The 22,057-nt window shown below is 39.7% G+C and overlaps 1 protein-coding gene and 1 long non-coding RNA gene across 2 annotated transcripts in view; one reads left to right on the top strand and one right to left on the bottom strand.

The window, feature by feature from the left end:
* The window catches only part of CLCA1 (chloride channel accessory 1), a 30,464-nt gene extending 11,343 nt beyond the window's left edge, over positions 1-19,121 (bottom strand). Inside the window, exons 1-7 of the mRNA XM_059135959.1 lie at positions 18,893-19,121; positions 13,984-14,124; positions 12,850-12,997; positions 10,183-10,288; positions 6,149-6,326; positions 2,930-3,148; positions 2,136-2,363 (exon numbers count right to left, since the gene is read on the bottom strand). Coding sequence (XP_058991942.1) covers positions 2,136-2,363; positions 2,930-3,148; positions 6,149-6,326; positions 10,183-10,288; positions 12,850-12,997; positions 13,984-14,124; positions 18,893-19,054 — 1,182 coding nt within the window. The 5' untranslated portion in view covers positions 19,055-19,121. The remainder of the gene's footprint in view (positions 1-2,135; positions 2,364-2,929; positions 3,149-6,148; positions 6,327-10,182; positions 10,289-12,849; positions 12,998-13,983; positions 14,125-18,892) is intronic.
* Positions 1-22,057, top strand: part of LOC131809196 (uncharacterized) — a 91,092-nt gene that overhangs the window by 2,046 nt on the left and 66,989 nt on the right. The gene's annotated exons all lie outside the window — the stretch shown is intronic.

Here is a 22,057-nt window from a genome sequence, read left to right as displayed (position 1 = left end):
CATTTCAGAAGAGGAATGCAAGAGTCCACTTTTCCCCTAAAAAGAGTAGAAGGAGAGACCTAGTAGGGAAAACTAGCAATCAAGCCTGAATAACCTCTCTTCCCTGGACCAGACGCAGAAAGGGAAAGCACCTTCAGTAGGTTGAAAGAAAAGCTAAGAGCAGAGAGTACTTCTGCTGCACTGTTTGAACTCTGAGGGGCTGCCACACAAGGGAAGAGAGCAGAACTGTGCCTGCTGCTACATGATAGAGCCTAAAGCCCAGGATCCTCTCAACCATGGCCGTGGCCTTGATCTGAACAAACTGAGAGGCCAGAGAAAGGCCTTAATTTGGATTCCTTTGTCCTACTCTCTATCACTGCTATGTGCTGTGGAAAATGTGTGTAAGTTCCCACATATCCCACAGAGAAGACAGAAGTCAGCAGGAAAGAGAAGAGGTCATCTCACCAGACAGGCTGAGGGGTGTTCAGTCTCCTTAGGAGCTGGATGGAGGACAAAGTGATGCTTAGGGCTCTGCTTCAATAGTGGGATCCAGGGTGTGGCTGAGTCAGCAAAGATGACTGGGCCTGAATCAAGCCCAGAGAACAAAGTCCAATGGGCACCTCAGCAGACAGGGGAGCCCAACACAGACCTGACAAGGGCCCTGCTGCAGGAACCAATGGGGAACTTGGGACACTGTAGGACCCAAGGCTCTTTACCTCATCACACGCAAGCTCCTCCCATCCCATATCTGGACTCCATTGGGCAGGGGGAGCATCTAAATTCCAGTTGTATCCTTCACACTCTCTCTCACCCATCTAAGTGGAAAATGCAGAGCCAGAAGTTCTCTCTTCACCACCAGGCCATCTGGCATTACTCATCTCCCATAAGATTTTGCACAGCAGGAGTTTAATATTACATATCAGCGATTTCACTGTCCATTCACCTCCCTCATTTGCTTCTTTAATCAAAGCTTGGGTGAGTGGCAGAGGCGAGAGAATCCAGATGCCCACAGGCCTCTGGACAAGGGTTCTGCTGCTGACTGTGCATACAGTGGAAACCACTTTTAGGGAACTGAACTTAAAGGTGGAATAAAAGGTCCCGGGGACAGACTGAATTTGAGGAAATGTTGTCTGTTGTCCACATACAATAGTGTGAGCTGGAAACTAAATGTTCCTGCTGCTGCTTGGGAATCTAGAACAGCCCCGGGGCGGGTTGTTCCCCCTATTCGACAGACAGCTGACCTGCCCAAGATGTCACAGGGATTTTGAGACCTTAATCAGCCAGCTTCTTTCAGCCTCTTATTCTTTGTTTCATGGGGCTAAAGATCTTCTAAATAACTATGGAATATTAGATTATGTGTTTGGAGCAAAGAGGTATCAGGTGCTATCAAATAATTCAATATTATTGAGACCCTTCTGTATAAAAGATACTGCGCAGCAGCCTCAGAGGTCAAGAGGTAAGTCTTATCCCTAATGAAATTTTGCTTGAGTGAAGCACGTGATTAGAAAATCAGACAGAAGGGGCGCCAGGGTGGCTCAGTGGGTTAAGCCGCTGCCTTCGGCTCAGGTCATGATCTCAGGGTCCTTGGATTGAGTCCCACAGGGAGCCTGCTTCTCTTCCTCTCTCTCTGCCTGCCTCTCTGTCTACTTGTGATCTCTGTCAAATAAATAAATAAAATCTTAAAAAAATAAAATAAAATAAAACAATGTTTAAAAAAAAAAGAAAGAAAAAGAAAATCAGACAGGAGAGCCTAGAAGTCAGAAGAAACTTTTTTGTTAAAGTTCACAGGATTTAGAAAGAGTGATTCTGTACAACTGAAAGAATCAGGAAAGATGTCCAGAAGTAGGTCATGTCTGGGATGGATTCTTGAAGAATGACTGTGATTTGAGGGACAGAAGAGGAAGGGGAAAATATTCTAAGGGGGGAGTCTGGCAAAGGTGTGGAAGCGCTGAAGGACAAGTGATCCAAGTTGCTGAGATACAGGACACCTGGAAGAGCGTTCCTGGTATGGGACCTTAGAAAGGTAGGTAGGTGGTGCTCTATTATGAAAGAATTTAAATATTGGAGAAAATTTGACTTAATTTTGTTGAAAACAGACTTAAGTTTAGGAAACAGAAATTGTAAACATTGACAAATGACAGGGCAACTCGTCTTACAGCAAATGCTGATCGAAGCCCGGAGCAGATGGATGTTCCTCCTGCAGCCACTGCCGGTAACCTTTTGGTGAGGGCATCCCTTTCTGCAGCACTGTTTATCTGTACAAGTTCACTTTGTACATGGGCAGCACTGTCAAATGTCACCATCCCAGCCCAGGAGCCTTGCTCAACTATTTGCAGAAGGAAAAGTTTGCCGGCTTGATTCAGTCGGTTGAGGCGGTCACCATTCTAAATGGAAAAGTAAAAGAAAAGCAGTCAGGTTGGGTTTAGATGAGCAGACTAATAACAAAACAGGGCAGAGGAAATTTGAAAATGACTGCCCTAACATCGAGTAAATGACAATAAGCCTATTCAGGGGCCTTGATATTAAATTAAATTTCCATATTAAATTTCTCCTTTATAATTAGTAACATCTGGGTAGAATTTTAGGGCCTTTGTTTAAATAGCCCTAAAAGATCAAGCTAGATTAGGCAGTAGTTAGATCATTACTGCTTTAGTAAGAGTTCTATAGATGGACATACTGTCAGTGAAACATTAAAAAATGTCAAGGCTATATACTTCAGCAGATCTTGCTCACAAATTAAAAGCTAATTTTATTTGGCAAATGAGACTCTTGCTGTTGAATCCCTGTTGAATAGAGTTGAGGTGGGTGTTTCTAATGGTAATGTTATTGCTGTAACTGTTCTGACCCTAAGGGTTGTGTTTATTCCCAGCCTGTTACAAACTGTGGTCCAGATCATATCATACACAAATATTGAGAGCAGCACCCTGAACACCAAGACCAGTTAACGTACCGTCATGCTTCCAGACTTATCGAGAACTAAACACACAATTCTTTGTCCAATCTGCAGCAGTGAGAATGTGGGTGCGGGTGGCTGGGTCGTCATAGGAGTGGTTTTCTGAAAGTCCTCAGAATCACGTATCACTTCCCATGTGCTTCGGAGATTGCATTTTTGGTTTTGTGGGTTTGGGGCCTCTTTATTGTGGTTTTTTTCTGTACAGAATTCAACCACCTGAAATTGTCGATAAAATTATAGAGATAAACAGTAGAGAGGATATTTAAATCCCTTGCCCTCCTTCCTAGTCTGCCCGGCTAACCCATAAACTTGGCTTAATCCCGCAATCACTACAGGGCACTGCTGGGGAAATTCACAGTCATAATTCAGACTTCCTGTCTCATACCACATCTTCAACCTTATTGGACCCTTGGTACAACTCAGCAATCTATTTATCTGCTCTTGGCTTCCTTCCTACTTCTCAAACTGCCATTTCAAGCATCACCACTGTCTTCAAACCACCTACTTCTTAACATTTCTCTGCTGGTAACATCTTATTTCTCCATCCTTTTACTTCCCACTCCCTCTTCCCACTCACTGACCAACACCCTGCATTCCAGCTCTTTCCACTAAGACGTCCCACCAGCTCCTCAACCTTCATGTGTTCGCATTTGAACTTACCACCTTTCCTTTAACTCTGCTCCTCCTCCTGTCCACCCAGTCACCTCTATCAGGAAATCCTATCTTCCTCCTTCTACAAAATAACCAAGATCCATCTATTTCACTGCTTCTCTAGTTCATCTTCTTTTTCCTTCTCCATTGGAATCTCCATTCAAAGCCTTTTGGTCCCTGCCTCGGACTATTTTGGTCTCCTATCTAACTTTTCCATCTTGTTTGCCCTCCGACTGGCCCACTCCACAGTTTCCAGAAACAGCTTCTTTCTTACTTCTGTGCTCAAGACCCTTTGGCAGCTCCTTATTTCTCACACACTATTTCTGGACTATTTGCATAGCAAGCAGCAATCTCCATGATTCAGACTTTGCTTCACTCTCCATCCTCACTCTGGCTGAGCATTCCAAGTCTCTAATTTCCCCTACTGTAATCCATAAGTTCTCAAACTCGCCCTTGCTCATGGTTTCCCCCTTTGTCAAGGAATTCCTCTTCCTCTGTCTTCTGCATCGTGAACTTTACCCTCACGTTTCAGCCAAAAGGTCATTTTCAAAATGTTTTCTTATTTCCTACTCCCCCCCAAAGAATTTTCACTCAGCCCTGTGGCTTCACAGTACCCTAGAGATACTTCAGTAAGACCTCTTTAACATTGTTAGTACACTTATTGGGCTACAAACCCATCTATAGTAGAAAATTGTCTCATTAAATTTTGCTTCCTCAAAACTTGGCTTAGTGTCTGACATAATAAAAGCTCAATATAAGTTTGTTGTTTTTTGAGTAACCTAAAATCTACATATCAGGTTTTTTTTTTTAAATCTACAAAAGGGCAATAGTTATTATGCAAGAATTACATGAGAACATAGGGAATAGGGTCCATACTAACACAGCCAATAAATGACAGTTTCCTCCCCTATCTTTAAGATATGTATCTCTAGTATTTGAGGGATTAAAAAAGGAGCCACAGTACCCAAAGCATGTGTAATTTCATTCCTCCTCTCAGATTGTTATTCATGGTATTATCGTCCAATTAAAAATCCTAAATATCCAAGATTCTAGTAACTTAGAAAGTAATCATTATCTGTAAAACACTTATTTTCCTCCTCATTGGCATTTCCCAGGTCATTTTGGTTGTGTTTCCATAATATCATAAGGCTCTATTTTAGCAGGGGATCAGAAAAACATATGTAAACTATAGGAAGAGGTTCCCAAACCTGATTGTACAACAAATTTAACTTTGTGGTTAATTTAAAACACAAAGCCACAAAATCTGGGCCCCCTTTTGAAAGTTTCTTTCTTTTTATTTTTCTATATTATACTTTTTTTAAAAAGATTATTTATTTATTTACTTGTCAGAGAGAGAGAGAGAGAGAGAGCAAGCACAAGCCAGGGAAGGGCAGGCAGAGGGAGAAGCAAGCTCCCCACTGAGCAAGGAGCCCAACACAGGATTCAACCCTAGGATCCTGGGATCATGACCTGAGCTGAAGGCACACAATCGACTGGGCCACACAGGCACCCCCTCTTACAAATTTCCGAGTAAGTCTAGAAATGGATTGCAAAGCCAGACCAAAGGATGGGCCTTTTGAAGCATGGTAAATCACATTTTTAAAACTTAGACCACCAGTAACTCTGATAAGTTACTTCATCCTCTATTTCAAAAGGAAAACAATTTTATATACGAGGCTGAAAGATAAGGGACTCCCCACAAAGTCTCTCCACTGACTTTAGTCAGTGGTAACTGATACATTTAGGTTTAGTTTGTTCAGATTTGCCAAAATGTTTATTTAGCACTAATAAGGATAATTTGTCAAGTTTATTTTATCACCTGTTTATCATTAAAAAAAAAATTAGGAAGTATTTTAAAACTACTTAAGCCTATTAAATCTATGACCAACTCCTTACAAATGCCTTCACCAATGCTCTTAAAAAGATAAAAAATTACAGTTAACAACCAAAAGCAAATATGCAGGCTGAAAAGATCTCTGCAAGTCAGATTTAAGGCTATTAATCGTGTCCTTATTAAGAAATAAAAAGAAGTGTCTGATCCTTTTGGGTAAATTTCTTATTTAACTAATAATTTTTGTGCTTGTCTGCCTTTAAGGATATTTGAAGTAATTCTAAGCACTGAAACTCCAAGCTTTTGGGGCACCTGGGTGGCTCAGTCGGTTAAGCTGTTGCCTTCAGCTCAGGTCATCATTCCAGGATCCTGGGATCCATTTCCACCTCAGGCTCCCTGCTCAGCAGAGAGCCTGCTTCTCTCTTTCCCTCTGCCTGGTGCTCTACTTACTTGTGCTATTTCTCTGTCAAATAAATAAATAAAATCTTAAAACAAAACAAAACAAAAAAACTCCAAGCTTCTGGGAGGGAGATAATGGAGCCGCAGGAATTGACCTAAGGAAAGGGGAGGAGGAAGATATGACTTTATCCCTGATTTTGTACTTCCAGCTTGTCCCACAGAGAATCAGCTGCTCACTGGTGATTTCTTAAAGTAAGATCCTTCCTTGCAGCAATCAGGAATAAGAACCTCTCTAAATTCGTAAGTGCCAAGAAAGCAAAAGAACGGGTACTTACAGAATTAATACTTGGAGAAAACATTATGGAAGCCTTCTCAGTCTGGAATTTATTAGGTATGAACTCACACCCTTCTTTGTACAGCCCTGTTGCTTGGTCGATTTTACATGGTTTCCAGGCACAGCTGCCTCCCTGACAGTGTTCAGCTTGATATTTACCAGCAATCCTTGCCGAACATCTGAAAACATATTAAAGTTAGAAGTTTAGGTGCTATAATCATTTCAGAGGGTTAGACTCTGTGGTCAGGTTGTTCTGATGTCTACCACTTCCTCTTATAATTCAGTGAACAAATACATCACCTTAAATAGCAAAATTATGAAATTCACATCAGTGGTCATTTTTGTTTGCCAGACGGTGAAGGGTTCCCCAAACAGTATCAGAATTTGTTTCTCTGCAGCAGAAAAGCTAAATCTGGCTTATGATCACCATCAGGTAATAAGGATCCACATCCTTAGCCACGTCCTCATCTAGGACCCTCTTTTTTAGGTCATAAATCAGAAGCTCTCTTTTGTTTCCCTTGAAAGCTTGTGAACATTTCCTGGTTTTCTTTTCTAGTTAATTTATGTCATGCAATTTTTGCATAGTTCTTGTATGTTCATAGGTATTTTAGATTTTTCCTTATATGCTTATGAGTTTGTGGCTATTATAAATGGATTGTCTTTACCCAATATTTTATTTTTTGAGTATATGAACACTAAAGGAAGTTGGTAAAATAGCAAGAATATTAAGAAGAAAAGAAAAAATCATGTCCCACCATAAGAAATAAGCTACTGTTAACATGTTGAAGTATTTTCTTCTCTATAAATCAGCATAACATTGTACATATAACTTTGCTTCCTGCTTTAAAAAACTTGGTATATTAGTATATTTAAGATTTTAATATATCATTATAATTCATAGTATTCTTTTAAAATGTGATTTTAATAGCTATATGTTTTGATACTATAATACGAATCTAGTCTTAATTTACTTAATATGCTTCCCCCAATTTGTCAGTACTAAAAGTAAAACTTCAATGAATAAATAAAAATTCACATAAAGTTTTGACACTGTTTCCAAGTTTGCTGCAGGATTGATTCCTGGAGTAGAAGTTTGAACATTTTAAAATCTGTTGATACAACCCATTCTATGATTTCCCTTAAAATAGATTTTTTAAAAAGAAATTTATTTATTTATTTATTTATTTGACAGAAATAGAGAGAGAGAGCACAAGCAGGGGGGAGCAGCAGGCAGAGGAAGAGGGAGAAGCAGGCTACTTGTTCAGCAGAGAGCCTGACTCATGATTTTATCTCAGGACCCTGGGATCATAACCTGACCTGAAGGCAGATGCCTAACTGACTGAGCTACCCAGGTGCCCATTAAAATGGATTTTGAAACACGGAATTACAGAATCAAAAAATAAGAAAAAATTCACAGATTTTATGTGTCAACAAATTGCTTTATAGGAAAGCTGCACCGATTCATGCCTCTTACAGCTCTCTGTGGGACTGCTCATCCCACTGAGAGTAATAATAAACAATTCTCATCTTTGTCAAATTTGTGCTAGTAAGTCTAAATATTTATTGTATGTTTATCAGCCATTTTTATTTCTTCTTTTGTGAATTATTTTTTCTTTTCCAGTATCCATTTTTCTATGAGAAAAATGGAATGTTATGAGAATGCTATGAGAATGTTACTGTTTTCCTTATGGTTTTCAAAAGTTCATTTTTAGTTATAATACTAAGCTTTTAAAAGCCTGATTTCTTAATTTTTCGAAATACTTTGTTCTGTTTTTACCTTTTTATTTAGTTTATGTTTGATTTGTATACAGTAACCATTTTAATTCTTAGGTTGCCAAATTTGTTATTCTTTTAGTTATGAATTTTTCTAACTCTTGAATGCATAGAAAGACCTTCACCACAAAAGAGTTAATATTCATCTAGCTTTTCCTACTCTCTCACTATATGTTGACTCTATCCAATTGGAGAAGGGTCTATTAATTTTTCCCCCACATACTTAAAAATTGTCCTGATCTCTTAAGAAATTCTGCCTTTCCTCATAGCTTTGTAATTCTAGCTGTATTAAATAATAAATTATTATATATGTGTCTACCAGTCCATACTGTTTTAATTAATGTAGCATTAGTATATACTTAAATTCAATAAGTAGAATTTCCCTTTGTTATTACTATTATTCTTTTTTTAAAAATTTTGTTAGCATCTTAAATAGTTTCATAAAACCTCTATATTAATTTGGGTTGAATTTACATCTTCCATGAATTGAAAGTCTCCCAGTTTATCTTGATATTCTTTTAAACCCTTTAGAAGGATTTTGTTGTTTTCTTCATATTGATTTTCACATTGCCTAGAGTTTCCCCTACTTTAAAAATTATTTTATTTTATTTATCTATTAAGTTTTTTTTTTAATTTTATTTATTTGACAGAGAGAGAGAGATCACAAGCAGGCAGAGAGAGAGAGGAGGAAGCAGGCTTCCCACCGAACAGAGAGCCCGATGTGGGGCTTGATCCCAGGACCCTGGGATCATGACCTGAGCTGAAGACAGAGGCTTAACCCACTGAGCCACCCAGGTGCCCCTATCTATTAAGTTTTTATTTTAATTACGTGGTGCTTATCATGACAAGTGCACTCCTTAGTCCCTATTACCTATTTCACTCATTCCCCTACCCCCACTTCCTCCCTGGTAACCGTGAGTTTGTTCAGTTAGTTAGGAGTCTTTCTTGGTTTATCTCTCACTCTTTTTTTCCCTTTGCACATGTGTTTATTTCTTAAATTCTACATATGAGTGAAATCATATAACATTTGTCTTTCTCTGTCTTTTTAAAATTTATTCTATCTTATTTATTTTTTTGTCTTTCTCTGTTTTATTTCACTTAGCATTATACTGCATTCATATGGTTGCAAATGACAATATTTCATTTTTTATGACTGAATAGTAGTATTCCATTATATGTATATGTGTGTGTTGTGTGTATATATATGTATACATATATATTCCATTTTTATATATAGTATTAACAGCATATTGTATATATAATGGAATATATTATTCCATCATTCCATTCCATATAACAGAATTTGAATGGAATATATATATTATATACATGAGTGGAATATATGATATTATATATATCACATCTTCTTTACCCATTCATCTAAAAAGTCAACCAGGTGCCCCGCCTGTCAGATTTTAGTATTCTGAATTATGCTAGCTCTTCAAAGTAGATTAGGAATTTCCCTGTCTTTCCTGTTTGTGCTAAAGAAGTTTATATTCACTGAAACCAATCTCACTCATAAAATAAGGCAGCCAAGAGTACTTTACAAATATTCAGTTTGCTTTCTATTGACACCACAGAAAGTTTAATTTAAATTGGGATGGGGGCACCTGGGTGGCTCAGTTGGGTAAGTGTCTGCCTTTGTCTCAGGTCATGAGCCTAGAGTCCTAGGACTGAGTCCTGCACTGGGCTCCCTGATCCTCAAGGAGTCTGCTTTTCCCTCTCCTTTTGCCCCTCCTCCCTCCTCATGCTCTACCTTTCTCTCCCAAATTAAAAAAAAAAAAATTAAATTGGGATAAATTCTGTTTTGTTTTAATATTTTAATATTTGGATTGTCATTCTTTTAAGTTCTACTGTCCCTCCCAGACCCAATCATACTAATGAAGTCTGCATAGATATCATTCTGCCCTGAAGGCACTGAAGAATGCATGAGATTTGTTTATGTCCCTGATTCTGATGCAGGAAGATGGAGACACTGAACATAGCACCTGTGGATTTCTTATAGTTACACACACACACACACACACACACACACACACAGAAGCAAATAATTTATAGCTACACAGTAGAGAATTCAACTATTTGAAGCACTTACAATGTGTACAAAATCGGTAGTTTTTTGGGAAGCTGAAAAAGAAGACACTAAGCATGAGAGATCAAAATAAGATGAAAAAAACCTGATACTTTTAATGTCATCAATTCCTGAAAAAATTGTTTTTAATTTAAAATAGTTTGGGAGAAGTTAAATCAAAATATACATACCTTACTGCTTCTCTTTTTCCATTGAGTAAGTAGAATTTCTGGTTATTATTGTACTCATCAAATACCCCCCATCGTAGATGAGCCCATTCATGGACAAAGACTCTTCCTGTAAGAAATATTTGAAACACCCAATTACAATAAGAAGGGCAAGATTATCTTCTCGTGCTGGGAGAAAATAATTTTTCCAAACATCATTATACTTTGCTATATTAATTTTTTAAAATTAAATGTTTGATTTCCTTAGGAAAAAATCAAATAACAACTGCACATTCTTAAAAATGTAACTCTTTATTTTGGCTCCTCCAATGTTAATTAGACACTGGTAAGTGCCAGGCAGTTGCTCATACAAAGATGAAACAACTGCCTTGTCCTCATGCAGATCATGCTCCAGCAGATGATGCAGATGACCAGATAACTAAATCCCAAGTTGCATAAGTGTCATGATGGAAGTCAGCGTGGGCTGCTGTGGAGCCAGAGGTAGTCACGAGGCAGCCTGGGCAGCATCACCAGTGTGTCCTTCTCCCTCATGGCTCATTCTGGCTAACTGTCAAGGCCTGCCTACTATACTTCTTGCCTTTTTGCTTTGACCTAGTCTCATATTTCTAGTCTTACCGCCACCTACTCCTGAATCACTGCAGTAGACACCCACCTCACCTCCATGTCGCTAGTCTTTGGTGACTGTCCTATGGTGCTCAAGTTAAATCCCATTTCTCAACATGGCATACAAGGTTCCTGATGATCCAGGCCCTGCTCTTCTCTATAGCCATTATTTCTTGCTGTTCTTAACCCAGTTCCAAGCACAGTGAATTCCTAAACTCCCTTTTACTTTCTAGGGTTACACCATGCTCTTGCCCATCTCTGGTTCTTTTCACATATTTTTCCTCTGGCTCAGAACACACACTCTCTCTCTTTCTCCATCTGGATAACTCCTACTTTTCTTTCAGAATCAGGCTCATAGTCACCTAGAAGCCTTCTCAGACACCCTCAGACTAGTCCAGATACTCCTTCTTTGCGCTTTCATTAACATTCCATTATGCTGCTTACATGCTAGTGTCTCCCCTAGACACTTGTTTTCATAAGAACAGACACATTGATTTCTTCACTGTCTTGCCTTGGAAATAGTGCCTAGAACTAAATAGGCACTCAGTATTTGTTAAATTTGCATGAATCTTAGTGACTTATATTCAGCTCAGTTTTTCTGGAATGTAAATTCCTAGGTATGCTGAATTTGGAAGGCTAAATGAGGGGGCACATGCTAAGAAAGACCTCGTAGATCACACTGAAGATTTAAACTATTCTATCAGTGCTGGGGAATAACTCATGGCTTCTTAAAGGAAAGGGTAGGTTTTAGGGGAGCAGGCATAAGTCACAGAAAGAAAAGATTATAAAGGAATGGCATTATATGTGGTGACTATGGTGGCTAAGGTGGGCTCAGGAGTGGGAGGGGGCAGTTAGGTAAATCTATTCAACACACATTGAGCCATATGTTGGGAATTTTCTCTTTAATACGGAGTTGAGATCAAGTGTTGTAAAAGAACAATAAAGAAGTACATTTGTTTGACACCTCTTTCTGATAAGGTCTGTCGGTGTTCTAGGGTATTTGGGGGTGGGGTATGGAGGTGCTAGCACTCTTTTGTTTGTTTTCTCTGCCTTGCCCATTTAAATGAAGAAAATCAAACTGGTTCTAACCTTTTCAAGATAGTGAAGAAACCTACTATTAGTTATTAGTTAACCTAATTATCTAAAAGGAATCATATTTCATTATACTTGGGAAGTACATAATATGTATACTCCATTGCTTGTTTCTTTTAATATTTCCTCCAAAGTTTGCTCTAAATAGCTGATATGGGAATGGTAGTTTATTTTGTGAAGAAAAATTGGATCTTTTCTTTAGTCATGGGTTTTTGAGATATTCTGTCTGGTACTCAAAGTGTGGTCCATGGCCTCACAGTATCAGCATTATCTGGGAACTTATTAAAAATGTGGATTCTTGGGGCGCCTAGGTGGCTCAGTGGGTTAAGTCACTGCCTCCGGCTCAGGTCATGATCCCAGGATCCTGAGATCAAGTCCCACATTGGGCTCTCTGCTCAGCAGGGAGCCTGCTTCCTCCTCTCTCTCTCTGCCTGCCTCTCTGCCTACTTGTGATCTCTCTCTGTCAAATAAATAAATAAATTCTTTTAAAAAATTATAAAAATGTGGATTCTTGAGTCTGGTCCCACACCTATTCAACGGCATCTGCATTTTAAGCCATTTCTGAAGTGAAATCACAGAAGAGTCTGAGCGCACTGTGCATCTCTGCCATCTGGTGGCTACTACCTGAGTTGCAGGCAGGAGGTTTAATTTGTTAGGTGTTCACCCCCCACCGCAGGATCCATAGAAACCTAATATACATATAAAACTATCTTACAGTTATTATCTTATACTAATATTACCAGATAACAGTCTCTAAAAATTAAAAATACTGCATTTACACATGTATGCTAAATACGAAGAAGTTAAACTTTAACTGAGAAATGCATTATTCTTATTCCCTATTTTAAGTGAAAGTTATAATAGTTTATTTTGCTTATATATGCTCACTCAGATCATGTTGATTGTTTATCTACTCTGAACATAAAATTATTAAATTGTGAGAAATATAGCAGAATATTTTATTTCTACCCCTACCTTGTGGTCCATATATATCCAACTTTTTCCCTGCTAGGAAGTCTGGAGTGAAATTAATCCTTTCACCCTTTTCTCCACAGTTTCCCATCTGCTCCGTGTAGGGTTCATCGTCACCTGGAGTATTCGGTTCAGCAACTAGAACATCAGCCTGAAATTTAAGGAAAAGTCATTATCACAAAATATTAATGTAAGAAAGACATTAGGTTTCAAAGCCAGTGGTCAAGAAAGAATTCTTGAGACCTCTTTGGTGCAAAAATGTGGTCTTATTAAAGCACAGGGACAGGGCGCCTGGGTGGCTCAGTGGGTTAAGCAGCTGCCTTCGGCTCAGGTCATGATCTCAGGGTCCTGGGATCGATTCCCACATGGGGCTCTCTGCTCAGCAGGGAGCCTGCTTCTTCCTCTCTCTCTCTCTCTGCCTGCCTCTCCAACTACTTGTGATTTCTCTCGGTCAAATAAATAAATAAAATCTTTAAAAAAAAAAAAAAAAGCACAGGGACAGAACCTGTGGGCAGAACAAGCTGCACTGGAATCATGAGGAGTGGCTCCTTATAAACTTTCAAGTTGGAAAGGGGTTAGGTATCCCTAACCCCTTTCCAACTTGAAAGTTTATAGTGTAAGACTCCCCAGTATTTTGGAAACAAGGTTTCCAGGATCCTGAGGGGGCTAGCTATTGTTAGGAAAGGTCATATCTTCCCATTTAGTAAAACCTAGTCATAAGACCTTTCAAATGTATATCAGTAGGTCATATGCTTGGGGGATGTATCCCAAGTATCGTGGGAGGGTAGAGATAAGGAAGTTTCCAAAGGAATTCTTACATGTTAAAGTAGACTATGGGTTCCAGGAAGTTGGGCTAAGGTTCCATTTGCCACTAGCAAAGTATCAACAAAGACAGTTCAGTCCCTAGAGGAATGTCATTCTGCCTGTTTTAAGGACTTGTGCATGGGCTGTAGGTAGTAAGGAAACTTAGTAAGTTTTCTTCTACTTTTGTTTCCCACATCGATATCAGCAAATAAATGACTTCATTCACACAGGAGGATTTTGGAACAGTTTCATTTGATTCTAGAATATTTTGATGAAATAAATCTGAATCAGAGAAGGAAATTGAACTTGAAAAAAAGAACTTGAGATTCTCACATTTTTGTAGGTCTCGAGTTTTGGTCTCACATACTCAGGCTTTGTCTTCCATTTTTCAGGAATCAAAATGGCAACACTTTTGAAGTAGAATCTTTTTTCTGTAGCTTCAAACAAATATGGAGATGCCTGGGTCACCATGTCCTGGGAAAAAGAAAACATATGTAACCAGCACAATTATGACAGAAAATAGGCAAAGCTGCCAATCATTCAAATTTACACCTGTATTTCACATCTCCAAAGACTAGCTATTTATCAGGCTAGGAAGGGGAAATGTGGAATTGCCTCTTATGAATAATAATAGTTAACCTTTTCTGAGCACTTTACCATATGCTGTGTCACGCTGTAATGGTTGACGGAGCAGACCCCAGAGGCAGACACTAATTCTAGCTCCACCACTTACATTAGCACATCATCCAGTTTTCTCAAGCCCTCCTGAACCTCAGTTTCTCCAGGTATAGAGTGGAAAATATTCTACTGACTAGCTTATAAAGTTGTGAGGGTCAAAGGAAGTCAGGAAAGCACTTCAGACCATGTTTACTCAGCACAAGTGCTTATGAAATGTTAGCTATTGGTTTCATTTCATTTGCTCTTGGGAGTATCAATAAACCTTTCAGGGAGAGACTGACAATTAGAGAGTATAGGGCTCAAAGTCATGCACCAAGTAGTACTGGGAGAGAAACCCAAATTAAAATGAATACAGCTGCTCACGTCGCTGTAATAAATTGGGGGTTAACTAAATGTTATGAGAATATTTATTTTTAGTATAGTACCAAGTGTTCAATATAAGGAAGTGGCATAATTAATTTATCTTCAAGTTACACCTAACTTTATTTCTCTGAAATGAAAGAGCCATAGTGTTAAATTTTAAATGCCTCTGCAGACTCCCCGAGTTGCTTCATGACAAGAGAGTAGAGAGGGTATTATAGGAGATTCATTATACCAGGGGGCATTGGGTCTACTGGGACTAAAACCCACTGAAAAGCACAAAAGCAAGTATAGATAGAAGAAAAAAGAGGGCTGAGGACTGAGCCTCAGGGCCCCAGCATTAGAGGTGAGGTGAGGAGGAGCCAGCAAAGGAGACTCAAGGAGCAGCAGGTGCATGGGGAGGAAGTCAAAAGGCACTGGGTGAGAGTGTTTCAGGAAGGAGAGAGGCCTTGTCAGTGTTTCATGCTCCTGGGCAATCAAGTGTGGTGAGGACTAAGAACTGAGCAATGGATCTAGCAACCTGAGCGATCCGTTTTAGTGGAAGAGAGATGATAGCTCCATATGAGTGAGTTCAAAAGAATAGGAGCTGAGGAAGCAGAGGCAGTGAATACAACAGATCAAGAAGTTTTCCCATGAATTAAAGAGGAATGCAGAAATGAAGAAGTAGCTGAAGGAGGACTTCAGGGTAAGAGGTTTTGTTTTGTTTGTTTTTTTAAAATGGAAACGATTATACGTGTACACTATGGAAAAAACAACAACAACAACGACAAAAAACAACCCAGGTAACGTAAGGGAAAACAGACTTGCTGGAGCAATGTCCTTGCAGGAGCAGACCAAAGTGACTAGCCCCCAGTGCCCAGTGGGGCTGGCCTTAGAGGCAGGAACAGTTCATCATTACATGGGGAAGCAGCGCTTAAGCATGGATACAGGAGGACTCTTGCCCTGCCACTTCCTAACAGGATAAACTTGGGGAATTTATCTCAAAGAGCCTGTTTCCCTCCTTTCAGATAGTGATAATAATTATGGCTGCCTGGATATTATTTAAAAAGTTCTTATAATGATTTGCATTGCCTCCTTCTCCCAAAGACAGATTTTTAACAATCCACTAGGAGAATTTAACATTGTATCATTTTTAGAAATAAAAACACGGAGGGGGACCTGAGCGGCTCAGTGGGTGAAAGCCTCTGCTCAGGTCATGGTCCTAGGGTCCTGGGATTGAGCCCTGCATCGGGGCCCCTGCTCAGTGGGGAGCCTGCTTCTCCCTCTCCCTCTGCCTGCCTCTCTGCCTACTTGTGATCTCTGTCAAATAAAACCTTAAAAAAAAAAAAAAAGTAGACTAACCATTTAAAAAAAAAAAGAAAGAAAGAAACAAAAACATTGAGTCAAGATCACCAAAAAGTTGAAAAGTCGGTATAAAACTTCCAACCTTAGGGTGTTATATCACAATTTGACTTGTGAAATGTGAATTGTCAGTATCTCCCGGAAGAATAAGCAGCATGAAATGCTCTTATCTTCCATGTTTTAATGGAACCATTAATAAGGGATCTTTGCTTCGGCATCTGTTCCAGGTTTTGAGATGACCTCACATCCAAATAGACATCTAAACTTTTGAGGTTTGGAGAAAGTTGAGGATGACAGCTTTTGAGGAAGGGCTGATAATTCCTTACGGAAAAGGGTATCATATCGTTCATCAGTAGGTTCCTGGTGCCAGCATAATGTAAATGCTCTGTAAATATTTGTCGAATGAAGGAACAGACTGAATGAATGAAATAAGTGGTTATGATGAGTGGTACACTGTCCAGGAGTGCGAAGTCAGGAGATACCTGGGCTCCCATGCATCGAGGAGACCCCAAACTACTCCGATTGTGTGTGTGTGTGTGTGTGTGTGTGTCAGAGAGCAGGAGAGAGAGAGAGAGAAGGGGGAAGAGAGAGAGGACACACAGAGAGTGGGTCCCTGGCTCTCATTCCCTCATCTGGTAGATGTGCTCCCATTGCTTCTCTAACGCTGGGTAGAGTGTTGGCGCGGTGGCTAGAACAGCTGCAGCGCCATCTGCCGGCCTTGTAAGTGGAAAAAAGTTGGGGACTGTCCTGGGGAAGCCGGTATTTAAGAGCTGCAGCTTCTGTCCCTCTGAGGGCAGGAGGGAGAAAATCCCCTCAGAAAGCAGAGTCAGGAATGGCCAGGAAAGGCGGCAAAGCCCACAGTGAGCTCCCTCACCTCTGAGGATCTGGAACATCAAATAGGGGAAACTACTTTTATTAGCTACTCAGGGACACTGAGCACACTTAGTGCCCTTCCCAGTGTTCCTTTTATAGAGAAGATATGGAAACGAACTTACAGGCAGCACATTCAGGACTTCAACCATAAAGTTGAACTGAAGTGAGAAGTGCATTTTCTCAGGAGGAAAACCCCCAGAGATATTAGGTGAAAGCACTTTGAAAGCTCTAAGGCACCATATAAATACAAATGACCTCTGTATTCAAGGTAAATCATCTGTATCCTCCTTCTGGCAGTTTCTGAGCCCTTCTCACTGTCCAGCCAGAGACAGAAACATCACTGGCCACGTTTTTCTTCCATACTTTGTCTGTTGCTCCAAGTGACTACTTCATTTTTGAAGTAGTCATTTCTAAATTTAGAGGTAATCAAAAACTTACCCAAGGTTTCTGATATTGAGAGATTTCAAAAGGTGTGAATTTCTTTCACCAATGGTGGTAAACCTGATAGTCTTCTAGTTCAATAGGTAAACTCTCTGCCCCCATGAACTGCTGCATTTCTCCAACCCTAAAATGCTCTTGGTGATAAAATGGTTCTCTCCAAACTCATCTGCTGCTGCTGAGAGCAAAGAACCTTTGAGGGTGAACTTTGGAGCCCTTGCTCTACTAACTTCTGAGCTCACACTCAAGAACTTTGCCCAGAAACAAGCTTCAGACCCTTTGGCTTGGTTAAGAGGGAGGAACTCCTGATCTAGAAGAATTAAAAGTGGTACTGGTAATTGATGGCTATGCCTACCATTTACTGGGCTCTCATTACATACTAGGCACTATGCATATGTTTTTGAAGGTTTTTTTTTTTAAATTTTGAGATAAATTTAGGCTTATAGAAGGTATACAAAAATTGTACAGAGTTCCCATATACACTTCACTCTGCTTCCCTTATATTCATGCATTGTTATGTTGAATCCTCACAAAGTCCTATGAGGAAGGTACTTATTATTATTCCCATTTTACAGACTAACACTTCTACTCACTATACAATACTGCTTCTGGATGTGTGCTACAGCCTTTTATAAGGCATTTCCTTTTTATTCTTAGCTGTTTGCTGTTGCACACGACCTCCCTAATCCCTCTACCTTACGGGCGGTCAGATGCCTCTGCTGGAACACAAAGAGTCTTTCTCCCTAGTTTTTCCTTCTCCCATATGAGAAGTAGTAAGTGAAGTGAGGCTGCCTAGCAGCCCTGAGAGGGTTGCTTTGCATTAGGGCTGGTAAAATGCACAGTTTCCTCTCATTGGAAGGATTGGGATCGTTCTAAAATCAGAAATTTGCTTCCTAGGCTCCTATATTAGGATAACAGACAAGGGGGTTACAATTGGGACTGTAAAAGGAGAATATGATATAACAATAGTGAAATTAAGCAAAGGAATTAACTTCCCCATATCTCACAATATCTGTCAATGCTGGCCCTACCTTAGTGTGAAGCTAAATAGTTTTCAATGATATCGTCTATAACCTGTCATTTATCAAGCTCCCACAATGTATCAAACTCTGAGTTATGTGACTGCATTTATAATTTCATCTGTCACAAGAATCCTAGTAGTTTAGTGTTACTATTTTCATTTTATACCTGAAGAAACAGGCTCAGATATGAAAATAATTTGCTAATGTCACACAATTGGAGTTAGAGAACTCACGTTTGCTCTATCACAAGATTACACTTGATTTTTTTTAAAGCATGGATAATTACCATTTCGAATTTACCTTGATTGATTGATTAATTGATTGATTTTTTAAAAAAGATTTTATTTATTTAATTTGACAGAAAGAGACAGAGAGAGGAAACACAAGCAGGGGGAGTGGGAGAGGGAGAAGCAGGCTCCCTGCTGAGCTGGCAGCCCAATGCAAGGCTTGATCCCAGGACCCTGGGATTATGACCTGAGCCGAAGGCACAGGCTTAAGGGTCTGAGCCACCCAGGCGCCCCTGAACTTACCTTTATATTTTGAATGAGTGTTTCATCTTCTGGCACATTAGGGTCAATTGCAATGACAATGCCTTCATAGCCATTATTATTGAGCTGAATGAGTGAATTGCTCAGGGCCCCTTCAAGGAGATGAAAGACCAAGATGAAAACAGAACTCTTAAATGACCTCATTGCTGTACATTGCACTTTGATTTCTGTCTTTGGAGAATGATGCTTTTAGAGGTCTTCTTTATCTCTCTCTCTCTCTCTCTATATATATATATAGACATGAATATATAGACACACATTTTTTCCAAGCTATCAGAGGTTGTTTATCAAAGTCTTTAGCCCTTTGACCCAAAATTCTTTCATTATTGCATTTGTTTCCTCCATAGGGAAATAAATCTTGGTCTCAAATTCTGTGTACTTTCAAATGTTTCATTTTGAAAGGATTATTAGCCTTGCCTTCACCTGTGCCAGATGCTGGGAATGAGGGTGGGGAGCCCACATCCGGTTTCCTGGAGGGACTCACAGGTGACAAGCAGCTTGGCCATTGAAAGATATTTACTTATTACAAATGTTTGCCAACCAGGGACACTGACCCACCCAACACCGCCTTTCAACCTTCCCCTGCCCATGGAGGTCTGACTGTTCTGCATATTCAGTGAGCATTTATTAAGTGTAAGCCATATACCCAGTTATCCTTTATGGTGTTCTCCCCCCCCCCTTTTTTTGTAACCCTCATTGATTTTGACATAGCCTCATCACCTCTTCATACCCCCTTACAGAATCCACCGGCACCAAAAAACATTAGAAAGCAACATACTATTGGATATTTTGTAATGGAGAGAAAAGATAAAATTTACATATCACTGTGCAAAGCGAACACCCTCCGGTTTCCTCATCAGACCTCTATTTCTCTATTCCAAAGCTCCCATTGGTCAATATAATGAAAATTAACAACATTAAATTATTTTATTCAAAATAAATGTCTCTCAGAATATGAATTATGGGGGCAGCTGGGTGGCTCAGTGGGTTAAAGTCTCTGCTGTCAGCTCAGGTCATGATCCCAGGGTCCTAGGATCGAGCCCCGCATCGGGCTCTCTGCTCAGTGGGGAGCCAGCTTTCCTTCCTCACTCTCTGCCTGCCTCTCTGCCTACTTGTGATCTCTGTCTGTCAAATGAATAAATAAAATCTTTAAAAAAAAAAAAGAATATGAATTATGGACTGCCAGCTACTGTATAGACACTTCTAAGTTTGCTGAACCTCAGATGGAAACACAAATTGGTCCACCATTTCACAATATTCAAATTAGTTGAAATATCCGTTCATCCTGTGTCTTCATTTGGTCTTGACACTGTAGTAAGCATCTATTTCACCTTGTCCACCCCCTTTCTTTGACATTGGCTCATAAAAATTAGATTGGTATTTATAGCTAATAACTAGAACTTACTGCTTAAATACATAATCTTTAATACAAAGTGAGCCATTGAGATTGAGATAAAAACATTATTTGAGGAAATCAGGAAGAGTTGTTTTGAAAGAAAGTCCATCCCTTGGGGAAATTGACCAAGTTGCTGGGTAGTTGATTTCTCATAGGAGTGGAAATACTCAATTATAAAGTGGTTGTCCAGATGATCTAAATATACTTTTATACAAAAATAACTTATTGAATAAGCATATACATTTATTTTACATAAAAATTTATATCTAAAACATCTCACACCCCCAACTATATAAATTTTTCCTGAGTTCCTAAAAAACAGAGCCTAAGGCAAGCTTATGTGTAATAATTAGAGAATTAAATCCCAGAACAGTGAGAGTGAGGGAAAGGGGAAAATAGTCGGGGATGGCTGGGAAGCAATGAAAGGTGAAATGTTATTGAAGCTGACCACTGTACTTGCCCTGATATCTGGGATGTCTACTAAGGGCCTATGGAAAGAAACCAGGCCTTAGAACAGTCTGTGGGAGGGAGGAAGGGGAAGTGTTGGGCTTCTCATCTCCTATAGGTGATCAGCTCCCTGAACTTTCTGGCTGTGTTGTCCAACCCCTTCAGCAGCAGCTTAGAAAGAGAGATCATTAGCCTTCTCGTACTTAAGGAGGTACATTCCAAGTGGTGAATGGTTGGTCTCTGGCGGTGGAACCATTCGGGCCCTCAAGTAGGAGGTAGGGACTGAGGGGGAGTAAGTAACTGAGGGTCCAGTTGCACGGATGGGGCCAAGAAAATCTAAGGGGGTTCTGTCAGATCAATCCAACATAATTTACCCCTTCAACTGCTGGGATCCACTGTTGTCCTTCCATAATACTTAGCTCTAATATTATAATGTAAACTTTACATTTTGTATGTATGGGCCCAAGCTTTTTTTTTTCTCTGAAAGAAGGTACAAGTCTAATCATTCGTAGAATCTTCTTCAAAGTGGTCACCATTTGCAATCTCCTAAAATACCTAAAGCAAGAGACATACTAAAATAAATTAAAGTCTGCTGCTAGAGCTGGTCTCAAGACCATGTTAATCTTAAAATAAAAGTCAGTTCTTTTGCCAGCAAAATGGGTTTATTCAGGAATAATAGAGAATTGTAATTTGGGGCATGCCAGCTATGGCAACTTCAAAAAAAAAAAAAAAAAGAAGGGAAGGGAACATTATTTGAGGAAATTGGGAAGAGTTGTTTTGAAAGAAAGTCCATCCATTAGGGAAATTGACCAAGTTGCAGGGGTAGTTGATTTCTCATAGGAGATGCCATGTACATCTTTCCTGGTTGAGGCATGTAAGGGATTATTTTTTTCCTATTGATGATTCTCTTTTGGGGTCTATAACTGACATTTCTTCCTGCAATTGATGTTGAGTGCTATGGTTCCCCCTTCTAGCCTCCTCTCCTATCCTCCTGATTCCACTTTACCGATGTTGCCCTATATTAATTTTCTCAGCCATTGTGGATATTTATCACCTTCCTTTATCTCCAATTTCCCTCACTTTTAGCAAGAATTTTGGCTCATCTTATTGTTTGTTTGCCTATTGGTATAACCAGAGACTTCATTCCTGAAGGATCTGAGCCCTTAGCTGCCCTGCTCTTATTAGATTGTGACTTCTGCAGTTGCCTGTGACAAAGATGTGACAGACCCAGTTCAGGCACTTCCCCAGATTTGCCTGGCCTTCTCTGCTGACTGGGTCTTGGCTCCTTGCTCAATGGAGAGTCC

This window comes from Mustela lutreola, chromosome 10 (assembly GCF_030435805.1).
Source record: "Mustela lutreola isolate mMusLut2 chromosome 10, mMusLut2.pri, whole genome shotgun sequence".
Lineage (NCBI taxonomy): Eukaryota > Metazoa > Chordata > Mammalia > Carnivora > Mustelidae > Mustela > Mustela lutreola.
Note: the sequence above shows the minus strand (reverse complement) of the source record. Positions and strands in the feature narration are given on the sequence as shown.